Source organism: Ammospiza nelsoni, chromosome 17 (genome assembly GCF_027579445.1).
Source record: "Ammospiza nelsoni isolate bAmmNel1 chromosome 17, bAmmNel1.pri, whole genome shotgun sequence".
Lineage (NCBI taxonomy): Eukaryota > Metazoa > Chordata > Aves > Passeriformes > Passerellidae > Ammospiza > Ammospiza nelsoni.
The window spans coordinates 7,991,451-8,015,990 of record NC_080649.1 but is presented as its reverse complement, the minus strand read 5'-3'; the positions used below and the strand labels follow the sequence as shown (position 1 = coordinate 8,015,990).

At 41.1% G+C, this 24,540-nt stretch overlaps 1 protein-coding gene across 1 annotated transcript in view; it reads right to left on the bottom strand.

Moving 5' to 3' along the window:
- Positions 1 to 19,778, bottom strand: part of SMG1 (SMG1 nonsense mediated mRNA decay associated PI3K related kinase) — a 60,758-nt gene extending 40,980 nt beyond the window's left edge. The window contains exons 1-8 of the mRNA XM_059484143.1: positions 19,559 to 19,778; positions 10,572 to 10,735; positions 7,458 to 7,613; positions 4,808 to 4,944; positions 2,512 to 2,570; positions 1,598 to 1,811; positions 736 to 861; positions 569 to 641 (exon numbers count right to left, since the gene is read on the bottom strand). Coding sequence (XP_059340126.1) covers positions 569 to 641; positions 736 to 861; positions 1,598 to 1,811; positions 2,512 to 2,570; positions 4,808 to 4,944; positions 7,458 to 7,613; positions 10,572 to 10,735; positions 19,559 to 19,647 — 1,018 coding nt within the window. The 5' untranslated portion in view covers positions 19,648 to 19,778. The remainder of the gene's footprint in view (positions 1 to 568; positions 642 to 735; positions 862 to 1,597; positions 1,812 to 2,511; positions 2,571 to 4,807; positions 4,945 to 7,457; positions 7,614 to 10,571; positions 10,736 to 19,558) is intronic.
- Positions 19,779 to 24,540: the final 4,762 nt, after the last annotated feature.

The following is a 24,540-nucleotide window of genomic DNA, read 5'->3' as shown; positions in this document are numbered from 1 at the left end:
ATACTAATACCAGATGTTTTAAAAGAAATACAAATTGTATCTCTCTCTTCTGTCCTTTTGCAAAAATCCTTTTAAGGTTCAGTTCCGCCCCACATCAGTAAACACCAAGGATAGAATCTAGGGCTATGACACAAGAATAATAAACTTGCTGTGAATAAATCATAGAAAAATGATAAAGCTATTGGAAAAACTCTCCCCATTTTTTAAATGCCAGTACAGTATCTTTATGAGGAAGATTTTCTAAAAGTACATATGGAGAAAATATATCCTTTCACGGAGGATATATTAAGACCTATAAATTTAAGATTGTTATAAGACTGCACAAAGCAATTGGTGTTTAAATGTACCCTGAATAAAGCATCCCATTTTTCCAGAATCAGCAAAAAATGGAAAATGTAAATTTGCTAAAAAGTTAGGAACAAAGTATCATGCTACACAGCCAAAAACTCAGTTTGGTTTTGTGTCAACTTCCGTGTCAGAAGACCCAAACTGGTGTAAATAAACCCCCAACATCTGCAAGCCAGAGCAGGCTGTGAGACCCTCCATGAGCTCCTCTGGCCAAACTTACCAGAGACCTGTTGTGTCAAAGAAGGTTTCTGGGTATGATCTATGTGCCACCCAACCAGGATGTCCACTGTGTCCTGCAAAGCAATTGTGAAAGCAGAGTCATTACCCAACTTAATGCACCAACATTTCCATTGTAGAAAGAAAACACAAAGCACAGAGAAAGCTTACCCTAAAATTGGTGCTGAAAATGTGTGGGTAGCATCGAGACACCAGAAGGATGCACTTGACACACTTGCACAGTAACTCTGGTGTATCAACATTCTCTAGGATGGACTGCAGGCTGGTCATTACAAGCTGAAAAGCAAAGGCACCAGATATTTCACATTAAACATGAGAGACAACACACTCTAACAAACTGCTTTGATTCAATCAACAAAACTCTACTCCTTCTGCAGGAACAAAATGTAAAAGGCATCACATGCACTGCATGAAAATAATCACTTCAAGGGGGCATTTGCTTGATATATGGCAGGGCCAGGGAACACTTTTCTTTAGCTCTTTAGCCACAGAACAACTGTGTAATTTTAAGCCCTACTTCTTCTGTCAAAGCTTTCTGGCTCTGTAAAGTAACTATTAAATTGGAGCACAGACCTGGCCATAGCTCTTCTACACCCAAAATAAGAAACCCTAAAACTTGTACAAAGGGACATCACCTTGTCTGCACACATCCTACTCCTTCTCAGATCTGCCCACAATTCCAGTTAGAAATTGTAAATAGGAGGTGGCATATAACAATCAAAAGGTTGGGTTTTGTGTACCATTCCACATAAGTTTATCTTTTTGTTTCAAAAAGATTCTTCTTGGATTTGCTATAAATACTAGAAAGTTGCATCAAAGTATGTGACTTGTCATTCTTTTCTAATTTAACCAGAATCAAATAATCCCATTCAGAAAGTTGCATCCCAGTTGTAATGATATTTATTTATTATGTCAATATAGCATTACTTACTGTTCATTCCAGTTTAAAAACTTCATTCAAGCATTGCACTGAGAAAATCATTAATAATCATGTTTTAACTTGTAGTCTTACCTGCATTAAAGATGAAAATGCTTTCTTTTCTCCTACAGTCTCTAGTGCTTTGTAGGTTGCACACAAATAAAGAAGTTTAACTTCATCTTTTGTGGATGAACTGAATTTGCTAAAAATCCATTTAAAGATCTTCTCAGCCTCGTAGCTCAGAGAAGCACAAAGAAGGCCAAGACAGCAAGCTCCTTCCTGTCTCAATTCCTGAAGCAATTTGCTACTGTAATTTTGGAGAGAAAAAAAGAAACTTGGGATCTCCAGCCATGGCAGCAAAACAGAAGCATGAACAGAATTATGCATTTTCTAAAGCAAAAGAAAATAGATGCAGAAATGAAGCTGCTTCTCTCCTACTTAACGGCAGCAGTGGCAAAGCTAAGGTAAAATTCTAAGAAATATTAATTCTATGGAGTAAATCAACTGGAATAAAAGTACACAAATGTGCTGTTTTATTAGCAACACACTACCCAATAGAAATAGTTCTTAATATGCAGCTGAGTCAGGGAAATAACACTGACCTAAGCACCTAAAAGCCCACACAAACCTCAGCATCCTCTACACACATTCTTCATTAGATGTAAATGACTCAGCTTGTAAAAAAACTCATTTCACTTTGGAAGCCACCCCAGCACAGCAGTGCACAGCTCCACCAGCTGAGTGAACACACCTGAGACAGACTCCACACTACCCACAGCACCAAAGCCACACTTGTGCCTCCACATTCTGTCCAAGGGAGATGTACTCTAGACAGCCCAACAGAACTGTTGATATGCCTAAGAGCCTTTATTTCCCCCAATTTCATTCTGTTCCTGCATGGGACACCCATGCAAAACTAGCAAATCACTTTCTCTCAAACTTTTCCCTCTCTATTTCAAACTAATACTGACATTATTTTTCCCCTTTAGAGTATTTTTTCAATTTACCTTTCACTGAGCACATCATGAATGGCAGTCAGGATATTATCCAGTTGTTTAACAAGTACCTGTAATATAAGATACATAAAAGGCATAAGCACAGCAATTGCCCAATACTGCCTGCACAATAGGTCCTGCTTACACCCACATTAAACACAACACTCCCAGTTCTCTCTGAATGCCATTATGCTTTCCATGGCCACTGCAGACTAGCATCAACTATATTAAGCAACACTGCAATATTATCCTAGATGTTATATTTGATATTTATTTACAGTAGCCATGAAAATACTGGCAGCCTGCTATCAAGGTCTGTTCCATGTTTAGTTCTTGCTGATAACATTACATCACCATGGAAGACACATCACACAGTTCATGAGTAGCATCTACTAAAGCCCAAATTTCTAACACTAATAAATCAATTGTATCACTAGAAAATTTTATGGAAGTCATAACCTGAAGTATTAAAGTTTCTATTTAGGCAACCCTGCATTTTAGTGAAATGGAATACAATTTTGGAGGTGAAGCATTATTGATGAACTAGTGCTTCTCAGTAACCATAATCAGAAAGACCTGTTTTCCTAACATGCACTAAACCCCTGCCACTTTAGTGATCTCATTGAAAAATCACACATTAGCTGCAACTGTGTAACATATTAACAGGAAGTTTTCTTGACAAGTTAATAAAAAGGTTCATTCTCTTTTCTTCAGAAAGACATTCCTCTTTAACACTGTGGATGGTAGCCAGTTTTTGTTTAAAAGTTTTGAGCAACATCATGCTTTTGAGGCTGGAGGGACAGAGATCCACATGCTTGACCCCTCAGAACTCATAAGGGCATTTTGAAAATGTGTCTGGTACCTGCAAGACAGGCTAAGAAGAAAAAGACATCTCTATAATTTAGAAGCTAAAGCTGGACTCCATTAGATAACAAGAGACTACTGACTTCTACCACTTGACTCTGAACTCATATTTCAGCACTGAAGATGAAAAGAACTCCAAAGTTAAAGTACACTGTGTAGTGTCAAGACCTGCAGGAACTACTGCTAGGTTAAACACCGTCCATTATGAAGTTTTGGCCTTGATATCACTTGACATCTGATCTTATTCTCATTAGTGAGCTCAGAGGAGCTTCTAAGTGACAAACTTCTAATATTCTGACCACTAACAAAGTTTGTCATTGCTGACTTACACATTACAATGGCAATTTCAGTACATTCTGAGATACCAATAAACCTAAATAAATGCAGCTACAAAATAAAATTTTAAAATGGGGAAAACCTCATGGAGAATAATGGAAGTAACTAAAAGTAACCACAGAATAACTGTGGAAAGCATTTACTTCCTAAACCCTTGTAGCAACAAGAGGAAAGCTGAAGTGTTAACCAGGCTTGCACAAGGGCTGCTTACACCTAGGTGCACAGACCAGAATATTCCCCATATTCAAGTCTCATGTCCTTTGGAAAAGAGCACAATTATCACTGGTTAATTAACATACAATGAGAAAATGAACCAATTTCTTATGAGTAAGGACAGACACAGATCCCACAGCTAAAGTATCAGAGCACTGCTTGCAAATGAGTGGCAGGATAATAAAGCATCACTTCCTGCTTTTTCAGTACTTGGAGAACTCTTAAGCTTTCCAAAACAGTGGGGGAGATGTGCCAGACAATATGCTCTTTAATATTTCATTTCAAAATACGTAATATTAAAAATTTATACCCACAGTGGGATACTTCCCTTCCCATCCCCATATCCCTAAAAAACACTTGAGGACATTAGAGACTTCAGCAAACCACCAGAACTCCTCAAGATGTAATGAAAACAAAGATTTACTTGGTTCTCTTCCCACATACAGAGATGTTTAGTTAGAAAGCTGAGTAGCTCTAAGATGAGCTGTTCACAAGAATAAAAAAAAGAATAAATTTTTGATTTAAAATACAGAAGCAGTTCTTGAAAAAGACAACAACACTTTCCTTTCTCACTGTTTCCTTTCTGAGGGATCCAGAGGCTATTCCTAAAGCAGTCAAACAAAGCCACACACATGCCATGTAAATTCCTATAACAGCTAATCTACATTAGTTTAGGCATTCATCAGTTTAGCTTAAGGCAATACATCCTAATCAAACATTTCCTGAATTATGGAAACAAGACAGACAATCCAGGAATACACTCTCCTTTCGTGTGGAATGAAATTCTTTGTATACAAGATAATTCCTGCAGACACATGCCAATACTCAGATTTGAAAAAGACAATTTTATAAAACAAGAACTACCCAATGCAATGGAAAAGGAAGAATTGCTGACCAGTTTGTTTTCTGGTTGCTGAATGAATTCTTTCAGTTGCTTTACAGTAGCCAGTCTTCGGTCTCTGTCGTCTTCCCGAGTAATCCTCCGAAGAAGATTTGACAGTCGAGACTCGTCAGAATAAGACAACGGTCGCTCTGGAAAAAGAAATTCTTTATTTGTTCCTACAGCATTTATCAACAGTACTGTGTTGTCCAATACATGTATGAGTGGAATCAATAAGTCATAATAGTCATTTAAGAAAATAATTAAAAATAAAATCTGATTGGTTTTAAACTTTCATAAAAGGAAGTTAAATGTAAAATCCAATTTAGCCACCAAAATATTTCATTTCCTCATGTGCACAGCCCAGTACCTGTTGAACTCATTCAGAACTAAGCAGAAGTGTCTTACTTCTACACAAAAAATCTGGACTTAGTTTCCTTCTACATAAATGGAACTAAAAAAAATGGTGTGGGGTAAGATTAAACCAGACTTATTGTAGAATAAACAAAAATAATTCAACAAACAATACTTTGAGAAAACCCTGTGGAAAAAACAAGCTGCTTCCCGAAGCAAAGAACCAGATTTAAGTTCAGGCAACTACAAACAAACAATATTTTCTCTCTTGATAGGCAGCAGGGTTCTGTTTCAAACAGGAAAACAGATCTGCTCTTCCTTTACTGAGGAACAGAAGGCCCCAGCATGAAGAGGGACCTGGCTGCTCACTTAAGCAGATCACGATGGGGGAGAATGAACCTTCCTAAGGCAACACCTCATCAAACCTGGCCAACACAATACCAGAGATGGTCACAATGCAGCTCACCTGCCTCAGGGACAAATTGCCTATGAATTCATACAAATAATTAATTGCCCTCATTTGAAAAAAGGAAGCAAAATTTCTTTCAATAAATTTAACATTAGATGTTTCATGGTGGTTCAAATCAGAGGATTCATGGAGTATGATGAGGCATTCTTAGTCAACATGACTAATGAGAAAATCCAAGACAGCTACAGAGCTTTCTGCTCTACTCTGCTAGACATCACTCATCTGGTGTGACTAAAGCAGCTTTCTCTTTATTCAGTTCATAGCTAATCTACATTGGCATTACTCCCCAATAGTGTCAGGTAATTGTTAAGTCACAATTACAACTTTAAGAAAAAAAAAAGAAGCAAAAAATATTAACCAAGAACACAAATGAAGCTACACTAATCAAAGCACTAGGTAACAAATACCTGTGACATCCACTTTGTGAAAATTCAGCAAGGTCTCAGCCACACACTAATTCACAACAGACTATTTTAAAAATAGTTTAAAGAATACACTAACAAGAAAACATCAAAGAACTTAAAACCCAAAATCTTGTTGCAGCATAATCCCATTGTATTTTAAAGACACAAAAAACCAAAATGACTTGCTGAAACCTACAACAATCAAAGACAGCCACGTTCAAAAGGACAAACTCTTGAAATCTGACATTTCAAGGAGAGAAAATATGCAAGTCATAGGCAGCAACTTCAGGAATCCAAAATTATATATCCTAACCTTTTAAGTATTAAAGAGATGCTCACATACCCAGGAAAACAGTCTGAATTAACTATTATTTAGTACTGGCAGAAAGTTTTTTCATTTGAAGAGTGTTCTATTTCCTCTACATAAACATAAAAAGACACTAAAAGGACTACATAACTTTAGACCAAGACACCAGAATGGGATTCTAAAGTCTGAGTTTAATCCATTCCTAAAAATCACATTTTTGAAACAGTCATGGCACCACTTACACCTCAGCTCTTCCACTGCAAAGTACACTGAATATTCTTTTTTCTCCTCTGAAATATTAATTCTTGAGAAGAAACAGCCTGTCCTCATGTTTATAATGTGCCTGGCATAAAGCAGGCAGATTTTACCAGTGGCTCAACTACTACTTATACTAAGTGATGCAATAAGTGACAGTGCTTAGTCATAAAGTTTCTATTTCCATTCAAAAAATGCTTAGAATAACTTTTTTTTTTTTTTAACTATGACTCAAACCTCAAATAGTGGGAAGAATGAAGCCTTCTTCCTCAAAAACACAAGCCCAGCATTCCTGCACCCTCTTGAAACTCCAAATTTGTTCTTGCTGCATCTCCCCAGACCTTGCCCACATTCTTAGGATGCTTCCAGCTCCTCCCTGGCCTCTGTTCCTCAGCAAGAGCGAGCAGGAGCAGTGGCAGGCTCAGGACACAGTGACAGGACGTGACCACTGCTTATCCTGCAGCCCAGGGAGAACAGGAACAGCTGAGCTGCTCTTCCCACACTGGGGTTCATTAATTACAACTTTTTACTCAGGCATCCATTTGCGACAAATCCAAAGCAAGTTCTCCTTCTTGGAGATGTCTCTGCCAAATCTGGCTAATCTAAGCAAGAGTTCAAAAGCCATCTAAAGGAAATTGAAAGATTTACAGCCTAAGCCAGGTCATTGAGAGATCTGCCAAACCTATGGAGGAAGCCTCAGCATAAAACAAGACAAAAAACGAGCAAAACAAGTTTCCATCAACACCATCTAATCATGTATCACAAAAAATAAAATCCATACAGACTGCATAACCACAGAACTTCTTTTCACATTCTGAACGTGAGAAATATTGCCAAAAGAGATATCCTCTTCCTGAAAATCAGCCATGTCCTTACCCTGTGATTTCCTCATGTCTTTTGTGGCTAAAGCACGATTCCCATGCGGAACACTGGTAAAATCAGGATTGGTCACATTGTTAACTCTCAGCTCTTGCCCCAACGACTTCCGACCATAAGTATTTTCCCCAGATCCTCCATTGACACTGTAGCCACCTGTGGACAAACCAATGTGACATTAGATCAGGCTCTCAGAACACACATTTCCCAGGGTGCTGAGCTGCGAGTTATTCAATTCATATGCAAATTAGCAGCTCTATCTTCTACCATCTCCTTTAGCTTCCTTCTTCACTTCCACATGCATCAATGTTTTGTTATTTCCTGAAAATTTCCAGGTCACACATTAAGAATCTCATCTTTTTCTTCTGAACATGAAAAAAACCCACTATTGTCATAAAGTTTAATATCAATTTTGTTGCATTTAATGTTTTCTTATTATTACTTTGACATGAAAGGCCTTGTAAAATACAAGGTCAAACTGCCAGTACACATGGCTAGGTATTTTAATTTACTTGCTCCTTTATGTACATGAAATCTTCATTCTGCTTTTCCTATGAATCCACCACACAAGCTAAGTAAAATGGCCAAAAAATACAGTTTTTGAAAAGACAAATATGATCTGCTTGCACAGATGGAACAACTCTCCTTAAACATAAAGGTCGACATTTTCAGTAATACTGGTATCATTCTCAATCAAGGAGTCTATATTCTACATTCTCCCACTTAAGATACATCTTTGGTAACAATAGAAAATGAAAATAAAAGCATAATTTTGACTAATTCAGTTGATCTTACTCCTAGATCCACCAGAATAAACCTACTCAAATGCTGAGACTGGAAATTTTCCAGCCTGCCACACCACTTTGAGGAGCAGGTTCTTCCCCTCAACACTGCAGAGAAGTGAAACTGTTCCCTGAGCCTGCCCAATCCTTCACTCAATGTATTAGAGCTCCAAGGAACATTTCTGAAGTGCCTTCCCTGTCCAAGACAGAGAAGAATCAGCCAATAAAATTAAATCTAGAACATTAAAAAACATGCAAGGTTTCCTTTAGAAAAGATATTCCCACAAGTCCACCTGCTTCAATGTATAAAAGGTCTGGCGAAAAGGAGAGGTGGCTCCCCATAAGAGGCTGCCTACTGAGACTAAAGGATTGATAAAAAAGTAGAGTTCAAACATTGAGGTGAACCTGGACCTTAGTAGATTTAACAAATGTTTCTTTAAGGCAAAACATTTGATAAAATGCAGATATTAACTACCAGTATACATTTGTGCATCCCTATACCCGTGGGGCTGCCCTACCATTACAGAAAACCCTGTGCAAGGTCTCACTTGTAATTGGTTAACTACAATTACAGCAAAGATAGTTTGTATCCATTTAGATTTACAACATTATTTTTTACAGCTCAGTTTTTAAACAGAAACTAACAAGTGTGCCATTTTCACTTTATTTTGTCGGAACAAACCACACTGTCCTATGAAGGAAGTAACTTCCAACAGCAATAATGCATTTGAGCCTAAACATAAGAGTCACATCCTTGGAGGTTTTCAAACCTGAAAAACGTCCAAAAATCATCAATTTGTAAGTGATTTTTATTATTAACACCAGAAACTGGGGGGAGGTGGGTAGGGGGCGTATGGAAGCCAGGACAGAAAATCTCAAATGAAAATTCCATGCTGACAGACTCCAACAGATGAACTGAAAAATCTTAGTAAACAGAGAAACTATTCTGCATCTTTATGCTTACAAATTTCTCCAATAACAAAAATGAACTAGATACACCTGGAACTTGGTTTTATAGTTAGAATATCCCAATCACTTCTTTTCAAGTCACACCTGAACAGAACAGCACAAAGTGCTGAGCTAGCAGAGACATGCCCTGCAAGACACAGCACTGGAGGGAGAGCCAGGTACATTTTTCTTCTCAAATGGCACTTCCCCAGCAACTTCACAAACTACCTTTCTGAATTTGTCCAAAACTTACTATTTCATTGCACTGCCAGTACATTCTTTAAATACCAGCACCCTTCAAATTACAAGAACAACCCCCTATGCCAGTCTGTGTTAAACACAGTACAACATTCCACATTAGCAGACAGACAAATACACTCACCTCCTAAGCAGTTTCTCAACTGAAGTAAAACAAATCTTAAGGTTCTCAAACTATGCAGATAAACATGCTTCATGCTTCTCCCACCTACTAACACTACCTTCTACTTATAAAATATTAATTTGCATCCAGCTGTAATTTCCCCTACGATACAGCAATTATTTAGAGTCAGTTACAGGCCAGAGAAGTGGGGGGAGTTCAAATACCTTTTAGGTTCCTGAACAAAAACTCCCACACTACTATTCCTGTGAGATTGGTTCTTGAGTCTGGCCTGCCTGAGGATTTACATAGTCAAAACTGACTCTACAAGTAAGAAATCCTCCAATTTGATATCTGTATTTGGCAATTAAAGAAAGGAAAAAAATCAGAATACAGACTTTTCATAATTACAGAAAAGATATGATTCTGACTGTTTAGTTATTTCCTAGAGATAGTATTTACATCCTAAGGATAAAAAAAAACCAAAACCAGTAAAAATGTATGAATCACACATCACATGATTTACATGAAGTCAGACTGAGGTACATGAAAGTAGAAACTGACATTAATTACAAGAATATAGAACTGATTGTTGAATAAAGATTCCAGTTTGGTGCAGAAAAGCTGCAACAGGCAATAGATCAGCCTTGTAGTCCATTTAATCCAATACCAGAAGTACTGGAGACCAATCAGGAAGAAATTACAGCCTGAAGACCAGACACATCCAGAATATCACTCTTCAGAAAAAAATACTAATTCTGTTAACACATCAAGCTCTTCTTGCATTCTTCTCCTAACACAACTGCATGTTTCTCTCAGTATTCACAACAACCACAGCAATTCTTTGAGGCCTGACAAATCTCCCAAACACTGATACTGTGGCAATGAGACAAATCAGTTCACAGCCTTTTTTGGGGGGAAGGGAAAAAAAAAACAAAACAAAACAAGAGTTTCTCCACCATTTCAGTTTCCTGCCTTTCCCTGCTCATCCCCTCACAATCACACACGAAACAGCAATCTGGGTACCTTTTTCTTCATTCTGTATGTCAGTGTGGACTCTGATATCATCGTGTCTTTGCCGAGACACCACAGCTGAATTTGAGGGTTGTAATCCATAGGAGGCAGAACTGCCCCGATCTCTGGATGAAGAATATTTTAAATTGTCCTGGTCAGCTGATGCACTGTCAGTTCTACAAAGAGAAAAATATTTTTTTTTTATGTAGGGATATAACAGGAGTGGGATTCACATTCACTTATAAATGCAGCATATTTAAATGACAATCCCAAATGTATTTCACTATGTCAAAAAAGTTGTTTGTCTAACCTGTTGCTTAAAAAATTACCTTAAATTCACATTGGGACAGGAATTGACTAATTATCACAGCAACATGCAAAGGAAATGCATTCTAGTGTGCCAGTGCCTTTTCTTATGACCTTCTCAAGTCTCTTTCCAGTTGCATGTCTGTACAAGGAAAACATTACTTCCCAGAGGTGACAAATAAAACACAACCAGGTCCAGGTATGCATCACAGCTGGATGACACAGCCTACCATTTGTGAAAGTCATCACTGATCTACAGATGAACTTTTATGTAATATGCCATGGGCCTTACTCAGCAACATAAACCCTCTTATTAGATGGAAGAATGTAACTGATGATCAGCACAAAAATCACATCTGAAGTTTTTACAAAATAAAAAAAGAAGGAAGCAGACTTCACTGTGAAAATACTGAAAGGTAAATTAAGAGCTGTGATCCTTAAGTGTAAATGTCTGCAGATAAAAGGCAACTTAAAAAGAAATCTGCATTAGGTTTGAACCACTCTCATATCAGAAAACTGATATAGACCAGACTAAACTTTTAAGGGAAAATATTAGAATTATGAAATCAACTCTTCTCCCTGGACACACTAAGTGGTTTAATTTTTAAACATACAGGACTTTAATAATAAACATGTGTGCATGAGACTTCAGAACACAAACTCAACCAATCACTTCAAATGCACTCTTACAAGCAATGATGGGGGGATGACATTAAAACAAATAAAGCAATACCCATCCAAAGGGAGAGTCAGCAAAATTTCACTCAACTCCAGTGTATTTAGAATCAGACTATTCAGATTACTCACAACAAGCTTTCCCTACTCTAAAGATCTACTATTTTTACTTAAAGTTTTGGATAGTTCATTTAATTATTTAACAAAAAAGCAGGACAGATCACTTCTGTAAATTAACTACAATTTGTGTAAGGATAAACACCACATGTCCTTAAAGAAAATTTCTTTCATTTTTCCTTTGCAAGACAACACTGTAATTAGAACTGGTAGACAAATTCAGGAAAAAGGGAAATACATCTCAAGGCCAAAAGGGAAAAGCACAGGTAAACTTTTTGATAAGCAGTTGTTACTTAAGCAGTACTAAAGCCTTGCTACTGTCCAACACAGCTCAGCCTCAGTACAACTGGAAGAGGAATACCATGAGCACTGACACTTGCAAAACTAACTGGAATTAAAGACACCCATTTTATTCTCCTGAGAATGTTAAAAGACATTATCAGTTTGGAAAAATAAGAAAACTGTACTTTTTCCATGTTCTCACAGTGCAGGTTGATATTATATTTGCTTGGCAGGTATTATTCACTTTTGCACTGTAAGCAAGTTCATTTTTAGACATACACAGTAAGACACTTTTTCTCACTCAGTATCCACTGTGCCATCACATCTACTGCTTTGTTGGGCACTTGCTTGGACTATTTCAAAAATAGGCTATGCTACTCTAGAGGCAAAGCCTTAGTAAAAGTCTTTATTCATGACAGTTAACTAGGATTGTAAAAATCTTTATTCAATTGTTCCACCATCATTCACCTAAGCTATGCTGAAAGGGAAAGTTCTGCACTTCACATGGTATGAACTTCAAATGTGACCAAATCATGTACAGACATACACAGAGACCCCAGATCTCCCTGCCCTAAAACCTCCCAGTTCACTTTGAGCAATTACATTAGCCTTTCAATGAAACAGGCTGACAAATTTTCAGCTGACAAATTGAAGTACTGATGGCTTCTTACCTTTACCTTCCCAAAGGGCATCGCTTTTTTTTAGGCAATGTGCTGTAAACTGAATCATCTCTAATTGTCAGCCATTAACACTGAAATTCCTACATCTGTAGAAAAGCTGATTAAATGTACAATTTTTAACACTGTTCTGTACATCCCTATCAGCTGAAGGACTACACATGTTCTCAGCTAACCCCACTTCCCACAGGACAGCCTGTGAACACTTTGTAAAATTTTCCATTGTGGTAAAATACGTGAGCCTATTGTTTCCCCAGGAAAACCCACACACTCATTTCATTCTGGCTTCTGGAACAGCCAACTGCAAGCCAACCTGCTCACACTTTATCACCAACTAAAAGGCGAGTCCAATTTTAGTAAAAAATACGTAATTGTTCTCCTATATATCAATTTAAGAGACAATAATGCCCACTGACAACACTGTTCCCACTACAATAAATGCTTAGCTTCAATAGGATAGAAACTCCTGGCTATCTTTATGAGGCAGAGACAAAAATCATCCTAGAAAGATGCTGGTATCCTGTGACCAACCAACTGCTGTGGCCTGTATTGCCTGGAAAGGGGATTTCCAATGGGAAGGAGCTCATAAGGAGCTGCACAGCAGAGGCAGAGCAGAGGACTGACAGACCTGTGCATTTCCAGCTGCCCAGGGGCACTCACCACTCCTCAGGGGGAAGGGAACTCCAGAGCTGCACTGTGGGCTCCTGCAACACCACTCTGGGCACTTGTGGCAAGGGCTCATCAAGAGCTGGGGCTGTGTCCCAGCACCTGCCACGTGCCCCTGTGCTCCAGACACCTGGGTGACACTGCTGTGCACACTCACAGGCAGACACACTCCATTTCCAAACCCATTTCTCATGACAGGAATGTGGTTGCTATTTTGAAAGACAGCCCCTCACAACTCAAAGGCAGGCACTCTGTGTGAAGGTACTTGCCAAAGTTTTAAAATAATTACATTTTCTGCCTCCCTCCAGCCATTCCCCCAGGCAATGGGCAGGACTGTAGGGCTGGTCACCTCAGCCCATGCCTGCATTTCAGGAGGGCACAGTTCTGCTCACATGGTGATATTTACACTGAAATTGCACCAAGCAGATGGCAGGTTACACGACAGACCTAATGCTCAGCATTATCCTATGTAACAACAAATTTAAGTTAAATACATTGACATTGCCACACATCTAACAAACATCATATATTGATAGTCTCAATGTACAATGTTAGCAACAGATAAGCAAAAGCAAAAATACAAATGCTATATTAGATGAAATCAAAATGGGAAACTACAAGAATGAACATGACTATGATTACCTTATACTGTAGCTTCCAAAGTTTATTTGGCACTTTATGAGAGCCTACACTGCATTACTTCTACCTGAAGAGCCCACTGCTGGAGAGTAAACAAAGCACTACAAGAGCTCACATGAGAGTTTTCATCTGTGTCTGGTTGTGGAGGAAGATTGCCCATCACCACCAAGTGGCTGCAGACACTGTTTTAGCAATATCTTTAAACAGAAGATACTGCATCCAGTTTTCTGCAGGGTGATTTTAAACCTGCCTTTGTCCAACAGGAAAAGAAAATAGTTCACCCACATGAATAAGCAGAAATAGCCACTAGTGTGTCCTCCCTCTCCAAAAAGGCTGCTTATTTTTTTTTCCACTGGCATACAAAAGGAAACAGACTTTTCAAAAATAAGTCTACGATCTTATTTCATCAAAAATATAAATATAATTTGACTTACCATTTTGTCTGACTGAAGAGAGCACAGCTAAAAGCAACTAGTTTAACTTACCCAGAAAAAAAAAAAAGAAAAATAGATCAAAAATATGTTGTTATTTTTGTTATATGGAAGCCTTAATAATTTTTGTCCAAGAAACTTGCTACAATCTAGTGTATACTGTTCATTATGTGTAGCTTTTTCAGAACAATCCTGCCATATGGACAATATTTTGAGACAAAAATCACTTAATTATTCTATTTGATTTTATTTCCAAGTACAGAACCTACATGAAAGATTTATTCCAAGGCAACTCCACTGAGTGAGCTCTATTATTACCCAAGTCAGTTGATGTCATTTGCTTACTTGCTCTATTTGCCAAGTTTATTTGAAGTAATGTCGATAAATTCTTCATTACTGAAATTCTTTATCAGTAAAATATTTAAAACTATAAAGAGTCACTGTATTCACCCAAATTAACAGCTTCCCACCAAGTTTCTGCCTGTTCTGCCACTGGCATGCAGAGCTTCCTTTTGCCATGATCTTCTCATCACTTGGTCCATCCTGCCAAGCCAGAGCCCACCCCAAAGCCAACTTCTGCTTCTTCTCTGTGCTGAGAAAATACAAGTGGCTGTGTTTTCTATTCATGAAATAACTAATTAACTATCTTCCTACTGCAATTCTGCCAGCTCCATTGCTGGACAATTACCTGCCATCACAGCAGCATTTCAAATCACCTCTGATTCTGTGTCCCTCTCTTCTTAGACAGTAATTTCTCACCAATTTCATTCTGTTCCACACTGGGCATTATGAGAAGGGAATGTCAGGGAAGGGTATCACATTTACACATCCTCTTCTTTTTCCACAGGTGAATTCCAACAGACATTTTGGGGTACAGGATGTTGAACTAGCTGAACCCTTGGGCTGATTTAGTATGGCTGTTCTTGAATGGAAAACAACCCACATTCCAAGTTTCTTCTGCTTCCCACTGACACACTTTCATCTTCTTTAATCTTTCTCACATCTCATTCTCCTCTGACTTCACATTAAAAACAAAGGTTCTTACATTACAAATTTCAGCTCCTCCATTTTACCAAAACCCAAAATAAGCTTGGGAAGGTGTGAGATCAAAGAGTTATCATCACACTTAACACAAATGTGAAAGGAGATCAAGAATTATGGCGGCAACTCCAGAACTGAACCCATTCCTGTCCAGCATCTCCCACATGCAGCCCACTGAATCTCCTCCCAAGGCTTCCATTGATGTTTTCACAATGGAACCTTACAACTGATCCTACATCTCATTCTTTAAGCTGCCTTAACATCACTGACAACTTTTCTCCGTCCTGCCCTATCTCAGCCTTTGCTCTCCTCTCTCTCAGCTACCCCTGAAGGGGCAGAAGTCATATCCACTTTCACCCTGCATGACTCTACACCCATTCTTAGGTAATCACAGCAACATCCTCAAACACCTCTATGCTGCCAACTTTCAGGTCTCCCACCTATGCAAACAACAGTTTCAGCCTATTGCTAACAAATTTTACAGGTACTTTGTTGTACATGCAAGCACAGAAGAAACAGAGTCTCTGTCTCAACTTTCCTTCTACCCAGCACTGCTACCATCACCTGTTTGTCATTCACTGCCTGGATGCAGCATTATGACCAGACAATTTCCACAGTGAGTGCTTGCTCTGCCCCTCACAGCCATGTGCAAAGCACTGCTCTGAGCAGCACTTTCCTGGGCCATTTGGTCTAATGAGTTTTTTTGCTCCCTGCCAGTATCTCCCAACCTGTCTGAATTAAAGACAGGGTACTTACTTGTCCTCAGTTACAAACTTCCAGACAATTTGCTGGAAGGGCTGCTTGGGCCACAATCTACCTGGAAGGAGACCATATTTTACTGTCTTGTCTCATTGGATTTAAACCCATGAGGACCAGGCAGTAACTTGATTTGGCAAGCACCATGCTAACAGAAATAGTAACTTGTAACACTGACTTATGCTGTAGGAGAGGACACATGCCATTTTCATTATTTCAGTACTAAAACCTAATAGGACACTTCTGGAAAATTGCTCAGATGTAAAAGATGTTATTTTACACATTTTCACATCCTCTCCTGTTAACCTACATTTATGATAGGTGAGGGAGAGAGAGAGGTCCTGTTAATTAAAATATTGTCTTCCTTTTCACACTTTCACCCAAGCATGCCATGGTGCACCCTGCACTTGCTAACCTGCTACCCTGCACTCACACTCCTGCATTTCCTCCCAAAGAGCAGGACTGCTTGTTTCAGTCCATAATTAGCCCTCAGCACTCTAACAAGTGAACTCTGCTCACACACAAGGCCTGCACACTGAAATAATTTAATTTTTTGCCCCAAGAGTTGTAACAGGGAAAACGCAGTGAGATCTGCTGAACAAAGAGAAAAGAAAGAAAGAAGCAAAGGTCTAGACAGCTGCAAAGATTAGGAGAAGGGGGAACAAAATCTTATCAAGTCTTCTCAAGAAATCCTTCAGTGTTCTCTGTCACATCCATCCAATATCTGCCTACAAAGTTTTTGTGTTGCTATTAACTGAGTCTGGCACACAGCAGTGCACAAAGTGATACCCCCTGTACATCAGGACAGCTTCTTCCTCTGTAACACAGGCAGCTCTATCTGCACACACACTGCTGGAAAACCAGTCCATGATGTATGACTGCATCCACACATACACAAAAGAAATCTCATTTTCATTAAAAACTACTTTTTCTTTAAAAAAAGCTGTGCACTCCAACTTTCAGTTTCACACTGTTCACCACAAGCTCCAGTGCTGATCAGCATTACTAAAAACTGAGAGGAAATCTGGACCTACTAATGAAAATCAATCTAGTCACTTTTACACACACAAAAAGTCACTTTTACACACACAAAAAAGTGCATTTGAAAACAATCCATCTGATGATACACCCATGTATCAGCAGTTCCTTTTTTTACCCTTAGGAACTTGAGACAGCTACAATTATTACAGCTTTCACTGCTTGGGCCACTTCCTTCACCTCTTCCACACCCTGCAAGAAAGCATTCACCAGTATCACCTGAAGTAAATGGAACAAACAGCCAGCAGAAAGGAGAAGGAAAGAATATGTGGGTATATTTGTGTTGTGGGGTTTGTCCAAGATCATATTTCAAATTATGAAAGAAACAAAGACTGTCAGTTTTATATAACAGATCTCCTTTCAACCGTGCATGTGAATCACTTTTAAAAATTAGTTAGCACCAAATAGACAGACTGATTTAATCTCTGCACTGTCCTTAAATTCATAGTGTAGACTCAGGTTTCCCATCACCAATCTTTCTGAGATGTAAAAAAAAAATGGAGCACTGCACATAGATGAAAATGTGCTGTGCTTGGGATTGTGTCAATGTTTCTGATTCCTGGTATCCATAATAATAATAATAATAATAATAATAATAATAATAATAATAATAATAATAATAAATTTAAAGGAAATTATACAGTTAAGTTCTGAGAAGTGTCAGGACCAGCACAGAGGTGTTGGCAATTTCTTAGCAGAAGCTGTTGCTCACACAGTGTGATGGAAACAGAACAAGGCCCCATCCATGCTGAGGCTCCCTTAGGCTGCCACACTTCCCCTGGTGCTCTCAGAGCTTTGGCTCTGCTGTGGCTTTGAGGCAATTTGTGACAATTATTTCAGCAGCCCAGGTCACACAGCTGCACTTGAGAGCTACAGAGGCACCAGACTACAGGGGACACACCAGAGCCACACATGGAGGTAACTTCTCAAACCTTTCCACCAGGCAAAGCATTTCTGCAGCTACATTCTTACTGTCACCCTTAACTCTTCTGAAGCCTCTGTAGGCAATACTACATTGGATAAAATCAGCTTCCTAGCCCTCAGAAGATGTATTTTTTTAGATAAAAAGACAGAACTCATGAAAAATCCATTTATAGAAGTCATCCACTGCAAAGACACATCCAATTTCTTCCAGGTGGAAAGGTCATGAGTTAGGGCCCAGAATTACAGACTGCAGCCAAGAAAACTGAAGTGAAGAAGTAGGTAAAGAGTAAGAGATCAGTCTTCTTAATTCTCTCCCAAAAAAATCTAGATGCACTAAGAAAATGTCACCAATAATGTTCATAAGTTCTTAAGTGAGGAAAAAAGAGTAAGTTATGTGACCAAGTATCTCAATCACAGAAGAAATTAGAATTTAAATAACCATGCCCCATATACCATTAAGAATTGAACACCCTCTAGCACTGGCCCTAGAGTCTGAGCTGTTAGCCTGTTTGCTGTTCAAGCAAAAGGAAAGCTTCTTTCACAGTAAATGCTGAAGTGACCTTCTCATTTACCCAATTTTTCTAGTCCAAACTACATGAGACTGGAACCATCACCTGTCAATACATTCCCAAGCATGTGCCACTCTGGTCTCTACTGCAAAGTTTGTAAGTAGGGTCCCATGTTGTGTAAAACTTTCAAAAACTCTAAAAACATATATTTTTAAAGAACCTAAGAAACACCAATTTTTTTTAGGATTTCTACAAGACAATTTTGACGCTGAAAACAGCAAGACTGAGGAGCAGAGCAAATACACTAGCATGAGATAGATTAGAAATAATAAGGAGCTGAAAGACACTCTCTACATCTAACTAAAGAAATGAACAGATTTTGAATTTTACTAAAACGTGCCAGATGTAAACACACCTAAAGCCTTACAACACATTTTTACTAGGCTGGGTTGAGAGCTTATATAGATCAACTGTTCTACCCAGATTGTTTAAAAAAAATCCAAAATAAACCTATGTAGTATGGTGTTAACCTTCAAAAAACCACGAGTACTCCTGCAGCCTCAGCTCTTCCCTGGCTGTGCTCCAGCTGAAAACCAGGCTGAGAATACGGGACCCGAGCCCACCCCCGCTCCCCCGCGCCGCGGCCGCCAGGCAGGGACGCGCTGCCCGCAGGCACACACCGGCCACCGGCCGCACTCGTTACAGGCCGCGGGAGCTCCCACCCCGCCGAGCGCTGACACACCGGCCCCGTCCCGCCTCCGGCAGACGCGGCCCCGTCCCGCCGCCTGGGCCCGCCCGCCCTCCCGCGCTAGGCCCGGCCGCCAGGAAGTGGCTCCGCCGCCGCCCCGCTCCCCCAGGCCCGGCGGTGGGGCCCGGCCGAGCCGCCCGCCCCGCTCTCACAGCGCCGAGCCCGCGCCCCCGGCCCCAGCCCTGCCCACCTGGGTTGCCAGTCATTCCAGCCCCGCGGGTGGTAGTGCTGCCTGCTGCCGGTGCCGCTCAGCCGAGACCCCGGGGCTCTGCGGCTCATTACCTTGCCCGAGACGGCATGGCCGGCCGGGCAGCGGCGCGGGACAGGGCGGAGGAGCAGCAGGAGCAGGAGGACGCGGGGGGAGAGGCGCGGGCGGCGGCTCCTCACTCGCGCTCCGCGGGCGGTGCTGCTGTCTCACAGCGCAGGGAGGGGACGCGGCCGCCGCGGCTGCTCCGGCTGCTGCCCGGGCGCGCAGCACGCCGGGATGGCGGACATGAGCCGCCCGCCCCTCCGCGGGGCACGCCGGGAGGGCGGGCACGGGGCGCGGGGGCGGCGGCTCCGCCTCCGGCAGCCGCGGGACGGGATCCCCGCCCGGGGGTCCCCGCTGCTCTCCGCCCGCGCCTCCCCCGGGAGCGGCTGGCCGGCGGCGGCGCCGCCCCGGGCGGTCACAGGGGTGTCAGCCCCCGGCCCTGCGGGGAGCCGGTGACAGCCCTCAGCTGCCGGGGGAGCCCGGGCGGGAGGGCAGCCGGGGCGTCCCAACGCCAGCAGCGTGAAGGGATCCCGGAATCCCTGGGGTTGGGAAAGACCTCTGAGATCATCGGGTTCAACCTCTCTGCGAACATCACCACGTCAACTGTACCATGACACCGAGTGCCACGTCCAGTCTTTCCTCCGGGGACGGTGACTCCACCACCTCCCTGTGCCGCCCATTTCAGTGTCTAATCCTTCTTGTGAACTTCTTCCTAATATCCAACCTAAACCCCCCCTGGGCGCAGTTTAAGACGATATCCTGAGGGTCAGGGTACCCCGGGCCTCGAGGGCACCCTGGCGCCTGAGGAGCCCCGGTGTGCCCGCGACACAGAGGGAGGCGGCGGCTCCCAGTCCCCAGCTGTGAGGGGAGCCCGGGGATTCCAGACCCCGAGTCCTGAGGGGAGCCAGGGGATCTCACGCCCCGAGTCCTCAGGGGACCCCCGGCGCTCCGAGGTTTCCCAGGCGTGAGGGGGGCCTGGGGCCCCTGAGATCCGGGAGCAGCCGGGGCTGACAGGACCGGAGCGGGGCTGGGGGGCGGATCCTGCCCTGCTGCCATCCCCCCTTCCCTCCGCACGGGTCTGTCCGTGCTGCCCCACGCCCGGCTGGAGTCTGTGGGGAGCTGTGTCCCTCCGGATGGAACATCCCCACGCTTCTTCCATTAGGGCACACCGCCCGTCCATGAATAGCGGGGAGTCTAATGTTCAGCAGCCATCAGCAGAAAGCTGACCAGGCCCACATTAAACACTGAATCCCTAAGGTTTCCCCATCTTCCTTACAGGAACCTTTTAAAATGCATTTCAAAAGCCAAATAGTGTCCTTCTAAGCCCGGATGCACATCCATGTATCTCCATGGCTGTCCGTGCTGTCCTCCAAAGCTATCTTCACAGCTGCCGGAAGGGCATTTGGTGCCCACTGTTGGCAAAGTCTGTCTCTTACCAGGGAGGCACACAATTCCGAGAAGAGAAAAAAGGTCATCTCCATTTGGTAGATATTCTAAGGACGTTTCCCAAAAAAAGGTGTGTACACTGTCTCTGGCATATTTTTATTTTTCCTGCAAGGTCTGGAAACTTACATTAGCTGATTCATTAAGTCCAATTCCTGACAGCAGACTATTCCTTAGTTATGAAAAATCACAATAGTTTAGTTAGATATTCAGCAAAGAGACATGAGTAGACAAAATCTTTTTTTAATTGCAATATCTGAGGCTGGAGACCACTGCAAGACCTGAGGAGACTTCTGAAAATCTCCTGTGCCTATTTCCATATTAGAAATCCTTGTACTATGCCAGGGTTCTGTTGGAGTCTTCCCTCAGACAGATGGCATCCTGCCGCCTCCCTCGGACTCTGCTGGGCAGCCCTCACCCTGCTGATACACTCCTATTGCCTTGCACTCACTTAGCAATGCCTGCAAGACACAGCGATTTCAAGATCAATTTCAGGACAAAAAGAAAAAAATGCATCACAAGGCTTCATCACAATAAAATGCCACTTCTATGCAATGACCCCTGGCCATCAGTCTGACTTTCAACTGATGTACATTTGTGTATCTTAAGTGAATTAATTTTGCAAAACCAATCAATTCCGTGAGCCATGACAGATTTTTTCCTGTCCTTCAAAATTGAGATAGACATCCAAAATTACACAATACACCACAAAATTATTTTCTGTAAGTATAACAACAGTACTTGCTGCAAATTTGCTGACCCTTCCCAATTAAGTCAAGCATATTCTCTGCCCCAGTGATGCAGCAAGTGATTCTTTTCGTTTCATTACTGAGTAGCATCCCAGTGGTAACAAACATGAATCACTTAAGGGAAAAGGCAATAGTAGCGACTTATTTTTAACTACACTTCCAATTAATTTTCCCAAGGGAGGCAAGAAACCAACCTGGATACTATGACAAACAACTGCCTGTATCCACCAGGAGTTTAAGAACGGCTGATTTAGTGTTCAGTAAAGTAAATTTTGTATCAGAAATCCTGTATTCTAGTGGCGAATTTGCTGCAGTCTGTGTGGTCTAATGCAGATCCCTCTTCAGAGTGCAGTTGTCTCCATTTGGAAAATGTATCAGAGATGTTCAGCTTTCTAAACTGCTTTTGTGCACAGCCTTAACACTGTAAGATATTATATAGCTACCAAAATAAAAGATATTCTAGATTTGTTTCTACAAAGATTATTATATTATGAAATTTGAATGGTATTAAAGATATTAGTTAAAAAGCTCATCAAGATTTGTGAGATAGAGTAATAATTATTCCTACAGCATTTTCTCAGCAGATTTCAATCAGCCAAAGATGGATAAGGCCATTCAGATATCACACTAGGAATTAAGAAACCCAGGGAAGCTGAGGCCAGGATTTTCAAAACTGCCTTCTAAATTTCAGTCCTCAGGTTTGGAACTCGGATACTGAGTAGCCAGCACAGACATCAGCTGGAGCTGTACATTCTGAAGTCTTGCTAAAAATTAAAATGTTTAAATATGGACTCTCTCAAAATAGAAATATATGTACTTAAAAGACCTGCCTTAAATTCCAGAAGGAGTCGATGACACTTGTGGAGATACGTGCCCTGTCTCACTCCTGGGTGTATGCTCACTCTGCTCCATCAAACTGCCCACATCCATCCTAATGCACAGCTCTGGAGTGACAGACACCGTGAACTACACTTTCCCTGCTTTGTAATTCATGCTAATGATTTCTCTATTTAATATATCAAAGGAAGCTGCATTAATCTGAGTGTTATTTTTAGTGGGAATGAAGTGCAGATTGTATATATTTAATGTGCTGAAATTGGGTGGTAAGCACCATATTGCGTCTTTTACCCCTCACTAATTTATTTCCTTACTAAGCAGTGTGTCTGGAGAAACCAGCATGTGCTGAGGATTGCAAGTCACTCCTGGCCCTTGGCTCCCTCTGATTCATAATAAAGCTACAGATTGAGAGAAAAACAATCACCAGCCATGAGAGGGAAAGAGATGCTATTTCCTCTTGTGGAAACAGGACAGAAGCCAAGGAGCAAAACAGTATTTTACCAGAGCAGAGAAGCACCAGTCGCCAAGATCCTGTAGTCTGTGTATTTCAGATAGATGCCTCTTAAAAATTAGAAAGGATTCTTAGAGGATTTACTCCCTATACCTGCCAATTCTACTGTTTTAATGGCAGAACCCAGTTTCTAGCAACAACCACCCAAATTTTCAGTTGACTGGCCCCACAGACTATTCTGGGCAGCGCAGTCTCAGAGCACACATGGTGTGTGGCCAGTCTGTGCAGGCATGAGAGCACAGGGTGTCCAGAACACGTTGTGCTGGCGGCTCAGGCACAGCCCCCAGGCGTGCAGTGGAGCTCCCCCAGGACTCCCACTGTGCTCTCATTAAAAACCTGTGCAGGTGCAGGGATCCACAGAGATCTCTGCCCAGCAGGGACACTGTCCATCAGTAACTGATGCTGCAGCCCCTGTTGAGGCCTACCTTGTCTCATCCCAAACTGGAATGTTTCCTTATCCTATAAGGTGTATTGATACAGCAATCCAACGTACAAATAATTCTAATAACAATGTATATTGAACTATTAGTTCACCACCAGTTTGGAGTTGAAAATCATTTTAGTGTAAAAAGTCAATCTTTTGTTTTGGAATTCCAATTTGAATATCAACAAAAAAACAACTTTTAGCTTCTTTTACTTGTATAAAAGACTGGGGAAACATTGCTTTATTTTTTCTGAGTATTTATAAAGCCACTTTGAATCTAAGTGGGATAGCACATACAACCATCTGCTCCATTTCCTCAAGGTCTTTTAGAGGATATCTTTTCCTGAACAGTATTCCTCTACAACAGAGCAACAAATATAAGACATTAAATTTCTTAGAACTTGCTCTCCTGAATTTATTTATGATTATTACATCTTTGAGGTATTTTACATCTCCTAGGTGAGATATACATCCCCTAGCATTATGTACAGTATATGAGTAAATATCTGAGTTCCTGTCACAGACATCATCCTGTCACAGATTTATTACATCGTGGGCTACATTAGTCCTTGTTTGTGCATATAAGCTGTTTCTTCATATTCTGTTTATTAACAGTATGTTTTTCTGTTTAAGTGTATACTTCCTTAAATGTCCTAGATATTATTACATATTAGCAGCAACAGTCATACATAACATAAAAACTGAGCACTTCCATTTAAGTGACAGGTTTCTAAACAAGTAGTTGTTGCAGTAATTTTGACTTGATAAATACATAACTTAAACCAGTTTCAGTTCTTTAAAACTTTAGGTCCTGAAAGCCAAGGAAAAATAGTAGGAGAGTAATTTTTTTTTGTGGATACATGCAGTCATATTATATGTATTAAATTTCAGCCAGGGTAAAAAGGATGAGATAACCCAAAGCAGTAGTGTCCATGTTGGTTTCAGGAGAGTGGGAACT